The following is a 7,105-nucleotide window of genomic DNA, read 5'->3' as shown; positions in this document are numbered from 1 at the left end:
TTGAATCAAACCTCAAATGGAACCCTTCGTTATATACTCCAAACCTAATACTACAATATACTCGTCGTCTACTCCGTGATCAAAAGCCTGAAGCCTTACAACTCTCCTATTAAACCCTCCAACCTGACCGCCAAATCCTTCTTCAATAACGATAGAAACATATTTTCGACTACTCTGAAACTATTTACTGTTTTCTGAGTGTATTTATATTTCCAACTGAGTGCAACTGTATTGTATTCCATTTGATTTTTTTTATTTATTAAAAAATAGTTCTAGTTTTCATCTTATATATCAATGTATCTCTAACATATATATTTGTGTATATTCACAAAAAAATTATGTGTTATTCACTGAGATATACAAAGAAAGAAAATAATTTTTTATATACAATTTGATATACAAAGAAGAAAAATAATTTTTTGTACACAAAGAAGAAAAATAAATTTGTGATATACATTTTAGTATATACATTATTTGATGTGTTATATACTATAATGTACAAAAAATATAATTATATTGTTATATACATTGATATAGAGATCACAATAAATTTTAAGCAACTATATTTATAATTTTATATTAGATATACAAATAAGGAAAACAAAATTTTAATATACATTTTGATATATACAAAGAAGTAAAATAAAATTATAATATATATCTTGATATACATATTATTATTGTGATATACATTTATTGGCTACACGGTGCAAATATTTATAACTGCTAATTATGTGGGAGCCAAAATTTACAAGTCGGAAAACGGTATAAAAGAGGGCCGGTATTTCAATTGGGCTTTAGATAGCAGTTTCCTAAGGAAATCAACCCGACCCACGTTGGACGCTACGAGAACAACTCCCTCAGCAAGTAAACCCAATTCCTTTCAAGTTTCAGCGAACAAACACCGATTTCTCAGTTTAATCTTCTGATTGTTGGTTCTTTCTTCAATCGTTAATCATGGTGCTTGAGGTCTGTATCTTGCTCTTGTATTTCAATTTCAGTTCTATCTTTATAATGTCGGAGCAAATTAAAATTAGGGTTTATTCTGTTAACGTTTTTTCTATCAGGCGACAATGATCTGCATCGACAATTCGGAGTGGATGCGAAACGGTGATTACTCGCCCAATAGGTTTCAAGCTCTAGCTGATGCAGTTAATCTCATCTGTGGTGCCAAAACCCAGGTATTCTATTTTTTTCTTCAAGTTATACTCTTTCTAGGGTTTTGTTATATATTTAGATGATCTATTTACCTTTTAGTGAAAAACAATTGGGCTTTATTTGTACTGTTCTTTTTTTTGATGTGGGAACTCTTTATGCAGTCTAATCCTGAGAATACAGTTGGAATTTTAACTATGGCCGGTAAAGGAGTTCGAGTGTTAGTCACTCCCACCAGCGATCTTGGAAAAATCTTAGCTTGCATGCACGGTAAGTCCCTATTCCTATATTGTGTTATTATTCTTGATAATTTCCTGCATTAAGGGCCATTATTATCACTTTTCTAGTTTTGTAAGTTTTTTTAGACCCTGTTTTTGGAAGATATTGGGGCTCTAGGTATTGATGTGACTAAAACCTGTGAGCACAGGGGATTCTTATTTATCAAAAAGGAAAAAGAAGTAACTGGAAAGCGGTAAGTTGAAGAGAGCTGAGATGGAGGGAGATCTTTTTAAATGGATTTCTCTTAAAGAATTGAGATTGCTGCTATTGTTTATTTTTTCACAAACTCTGTTTTGGGTGTAACACATCATATTTGAAGAGAGCATGTGTAGTTAGGATTATGATAATATATCATTTGAGGCGCCAATCACTTGTTCTATGCCTTTTCAAAAAGGAAATACTGTAAATAAGGATGATAAGGATGATAGCTAACTGAAATAAAATAAGGTACTTGTGTACGTCTACTTAAATATTGGATATTTAGGTGTAATATTGAAGCTTCTTCCTATTTCGAAGAAATTAAAGACGATCTGAGGAAAAAAAAGATGACTGAGTCATGGAGGGCGCTTTGAACCGCAACTAATGAAGCTCCTACGCCTTCTCTGCCAGTATCCTCTGTCCTGCATTTACTGTACTGAAAAGAGGAAGCTTTGAAGTGCCAAGTAAAATGAAAGAACAAGAAATAGGGTGGATGGGCTGGAAAGAGGGAGATTATATGTCATTTATCTGTAAAGCGTAATAGAGTATCAAATTAGGAGAGTCAAGTAGGGTGCTAGGTCGGCCGTGAGCGTGATGGTCTGTTGGAAAATATTCTCCAAATTTTTCACACAAAAAGACACATAATATAATTTACATTAATGTATTATTAATTTGATTTACCTATTAGCTTAACTTATTCAACTTGAGGAGAAAGTTACTCAAAGATAGTTCGAAAACCCATTTTGTGCTTGAGTTCTATACTAATGCATGATAGGAGTATCTTTCAAGTCTTAGGGTGTTTGACAAACTTTTTATCTTCTAATAAGCTTTTTTAGTTGCTAACCTGGCCTTGTTTCCCCTCATTAAGGATTAGAGATAGGTGGTGAGATGAATTTGGCTGCTGGTATCCAGGTAGCCCAGTTAGCTTTGAAGCATCGGCAAAACAAAAAGCAACAACAAAGGATCATTGTTTTTGCTGGCAGGTGATGTACCTGTGCTTTTCTCTGTATTATCTTTGCTGCTGCAACTTTTGATCATTCTATTAACATTTCACGTGTTTTCAGCCCTGTGAAATACGACAAGAAGGTCTTGGAGATGATTGGGAGAAAGTTAAAGAAGAATAGTGTAGCTCTTGATGTCGTTAATTTTGGTGAAAATGATGATGGGAAAGCTGAGAAGCTAGAGGCGCTAGTTGCTGCGGTTAATAACAACGAGAGCAGTCACATCATTCATGTTCCTGCTGGTCCTAATGCTCTCTCTGATGTGCTTATAAGGTTACCCATAATATGACCATCTTTTTTATCATAACTAAACAAGATTTCATAACATGTACTTGTGAAAAGCAATTCTTTAATAAACTGTATCCCTCATCTGGCATTGGCAGTACTCCTATTTTCACTGGTGATGGTGAGGGTGGAAGTGGATTTGCAGCAGCAGCTGCAGCGGCTGCCGCTGGTGGAGTGTCTGGGTTTGACTTTGGTGTAGATCCTAATTTGGATCCTGAACTTGCTCTAGCACTCCGAGTTTCAATGGAGGAGGAAAGGGCGAGGCAAGAAGCAGCTGCAAAGAAGGCTGCAGACGAAACTGCTACACAAGAGAAAGGAGAAACTTCCCAGGATGTTACTATGGCTGAAAATGTCAATGTTGGAACTCCTGAACCCGAAAACAAGGCAACTGATCTAATGGTTTGTATCTTATCTGTCATCTTCATGTCTGCAGCCTCCTTTGAGTAAAAGCTTGAAAAAAGAATAAAATGTTGTTCTTTAAATTTGTTTTTTCCTATCAATTAAGTTTGAGATGGGTTGGGTTTATTGGCATTTTCCTGCTTTTTTAAGGGAACAAGGGGGGAAGGTGGGATGTGCAAGATTGTATTGGTTAACCAAACCGTGGATCCACATCAGTATTCTGGAATTGCATGTTATCCTCTATTTTCTTGAGCTTTGTTCTGATAAGTTTTCTTGAGCCTTCTTAAATACCTTGGTAATTTTTGTTCCGGTATTGTATTTTACCTCGTTCACGCTTATGCCAGAGGATATTGTTACCTGTAACTTGTGTTGAAATTTCTGTAATAAAAGTGAGTGTTATCTTGAAGGTTTTGTAATGCTTGGCCTTTTGGAAGCCAAGATGAAACTAACACAAGAATTATAATTGGATCTCTTGCAGGAAGATGAGAATGCCTTGTTACAGCAAGCCCTTGCAATGTCGATGGATGATGCTTCCTCTAATGTTGCTACACGAGATACTGACATGTCGGAAGCAGCTTCCGAAGATCAAGACTTGGCACTTGGTACGTTAGGATCTATGCAGGCTTAAATGGTTGCTTTGCTGGTATCCCATCACAATCTCATAGATATATAGTTGTAACCGTCAGCAAATGTACCTAATCACGATTAGTTCATGTCACAATACTTATTCCTTGTTTTCTTGCATATCTCAACCTCTTCTAGTATTTGTTCGATTTATAGACTATATGGTTAGTAGAATGTGCCCAACTAATCCTGCAATTGTGTATGAATATCTAAGAATCTCCTTGAAAACAATATTATTTTGAAAAGATAAGTTTGAAGAAAGAGAGGAGCCCCCTTCCCCCTCCGGCCCAAAAGAAAAAAAACCACCCATCTAATCTCCATTTGTTGTCCCTATATGAATGAATAAGATTGTATAGTATCTATGAAGGTAACATTTTCTGAAGAAATGCCTCTTAAGCATGTTTTATTTTCCTTTTCTTGTCCTAAAATGGTCCTTTGAATGTTAAAGGGGGTTGTACTAGACTCTGTTACTTAGGCTGTATATGGCATTGGCTTGCAATATCAAATTCCTCAATTATTACCTGCATATAATCCTTTGTAGTTATCTTATGAAGGTTCACTCTTAATTGGACACTCCTGATTTGTCTTAACTCTTCTGGTGCTTGCAGCTCTTCAATTGTCTGTGCAGGACAGCACAAATGATCAGTCAAGTCAGACAGATATGAGTAAGCTGTTGGCAGATCAATCATTTGTGTCATCAATCCTTGCCTCGGTAAGTTTTCTATACGCAAAACTCTATTAGATCACGGGGGAAAGTATGTGCTTTTCCGAAAGATCACACCTCATATTCTTCTGTGACTTTCACTTAATTTTTGCATTCGTTTGACAGCTTCCAGGTGTTGATCCAAATGATCCCTCAGTTAAAGATTTGCTTGCTTCCATGCAAGGCCAGTCTGAGGTGAGTTCATTAGGTTATTGATTACTTGATTATATCAAAGTGCTTGTTGGTTAAGTTCGGGTAGTGTCATGTATAATTTTTTTTCTTGTTTATGCATCTATATTTGTACATTTGATGGTCATTCTGTTCATAAAACCCTCGTCCGCGTGCATACAATTTCTTCAATGTTGCACAATTGAAGTGTTGTCAGAGGCTCGCTTGAGGCGCATTTGATCCCTGGAACCAGGTGCAACATAGGCTTCGTGCTTCACGTTTTGCTTAGGTAGTGCTTCAGTGTAAACGCTAAGGCGCTAAAGTTGTGTTATTAAAAGCCATTGCTTTGTAAACTGATGAATAAATGTGAAGCGGAGTTTATCATTTAATGAATGAAGCCATGCACTTCGGAAAAGTGTGCGCTTCAGATGAGGCGCAAAGCCGACTGCACGTACTACTCACCTTTTACATTTGAGAAGACCACATCCTAACAGATTGTAGGGGTTTATTTAATCTTTCCAAGTGGATGGAAGAAGCGAGGGATAGGGGGGATAAAAGTGTCGAAAAGAGGAGAATCCTTCTGTATGTCGAATGATGCTATTCTTGATGCTTCTGCTTTCTTTCCTTCCCCTTCGTTTCATGTTCCTTGATCCAAATACCTTCCGGCTTTTCGTGAATGGTCATATAATCTTTCTAATGGGATGGAAGAAGCCAGGGATACGGCTCATCTTTTTACCAACATAGCATGTTTTCTGTTCATTTTTTTAATCGTAATTTAACGATGAACTAATTTGTCCTTGCAGAAGAAGGACGAGGACAAGGACATGGAGCAGAAAGAAGAGAAGAAGTAATAATGCGTACAACTATGTTCAGCTGAGGTATAATTTTTTAGCGCTCTTCTTCCTGAAGAAAGCCTTTCAGAGACGCTCTGCATTTTTTTTTCCTCGTTCTACTATTCTGCTGATATGAACGTAACTTTTGATCTTTGTAGGCTAAGAAGTTCAGATGGTAATGAGCCAAGGGTGCTGCTAAAATTGCTTATTGGAATGGCGCTTATTATGTCTGGAAAAGGACTGTATCTTGTTACAATTGAGGGATTCATTGAATCGTTCTTTCTTAAAAATATACTGTTATGAGATTATGGAACTCTTCAGCTAGCTTGATTTGTGGCTTCCAGATGATTTGTATTTATTTCTCAAAGAAAGAAAGAACAAAGCCTAGCAAGTGTTCATCTTTGATTCGCAGTAAGACCCAACATTCAACTACATAGTTTTTCTTCTTTTCTTTTCTTCTTTAGGAGAAAATAACCAAGAAAATTTAAGTTCAAATGTAAGGTTAGAAGAAAAAAGAGGAGATACCCAAACATTAGAGAATTTAGAGCAGATTTACGCCTCCATGGTAAACTTTTCTAGCGCAGATCTGGGGTTGTGACAAACACTTTATGCGCGCTCTTGTAAACTTTGAGGTGCATGCTATTTTACATCTCGAGTATTTTGGTATGTGCCATCTTTTATGCTCGCTCTTGTTGCTTTTTGATGAAAAAAATAACAGATGCCGAGAAAAGAACAGTTAATAAGTTAATTATCACTAGAAGCATAGCAATTTGCAGTAATCACGTCAAGAGAAATGAGAATGAGCTACGTTGAACAATTTATACTGATAAAATGCCATCAATTTAACCGGACCAGCATATGAAAAGAAACAAATGCTCATTTTGTTTCCGTCATTCTGAAAATCACTAGCCTGGAAAAATCTGGACTCAAGCAAGTAGCAACAATATGAAAAAACAGATATGATTTGTTTAGACACTAAAATGATTTCCCCCAGTGCTAATCCATTACAAAGACTGAATTAGTATAATGATCGGGTGCGGGTACACAATTTCATTCGTCTTCTCACATGCACTTTAGTCCAACTACAACAGGGCCCAGATATGTCCAGCCCTAGGGTAAATACAAAATAGAACCTTGCAGGACACACAATTCATGCTGCTAGTCACTTTATCAGACTTGTATTATAATTGACTCATAATGATAGGTAAACCTAGATACTGATAAGACTTGACTATTGAGAAGTATGAAAACGCCGTTCTTCTATGAACATTACGTACCTAATTTCTTTATTCCTATTTCTGATTTATTATACCAATATATAGTTTACTTACTGGAGGTACTCTTTAGTGAGTGACAAGAGGACTGGAGAAGTTTAATTTGGTTCTTGCTACCAGAGGTGTTTAAAAAATATTGTAGGTACACATAATTTGGTGATCATTCATGTCTAGAATTTGAGGACG

The 7,105-nt window shown here is 36.3% G+C and overlaps 1 protein-coding gene across 1 annotated transcript; it reads left to right on the top strand.

Annotated features, from left to right (window-relative positions):
• The first annotated feature begins 801 nt into the window (after positions 1 to 801).
• Positions 802 to 6,057, top strand: LOC107808066 (26S proteasome non-ATPase regulatory subunit 4 homolog). Its single transcript, XM_016632549.2, has 11 exons — positions 802 to 969; positions 1,068 to 1,181; positions 1,320 to 1,425; positions 2,501 to 2,615; positions 2,697 to 2,906; positions 3,017 to 3,317; positions 3,796 to 3,919; positions 4,550 to 4,653; positions 4,771 to 4,839; positions 5,616 to 5,690; positions 5,804 to 6,057. The coding sequence occupies exons 1-10, from the start codon at positions 958 to 960 to the stop codon at positions 5,661 to 5,663; spliced, it is 1,203 nt and encodes a 400-aa protein (XP_016488035.2). The 5' UTR covers positions 802 to 957; the 3' UTR covers positions 5,664 to 5,690; positions 5,804 to 6,057.
• The last annotated feature ends 1,048 nt before the right edge of the window (positions 6,058 to 7,105 follow it).

Source organism: Nicotiana tabacum, chromosome 17, assembly GCF_000715075.1.
Source record: "Nicotiana tabacum cultivar K326 chromosome 17, ASM71507v2, whole genome shotgun sequence".
In the NCBI taxonomy this organism is placed as follows: Eukaryota; Viridiplantae; Streptophyta; class Magnoliopsida; order Solanales; family Solanaceae; genus Nicotiana; species Nicotiana tabacum.
Note: the sequence above shows the minus strand (reverse complement) of the source record. Positions and strands in the feature narration are given on the sequence as shown.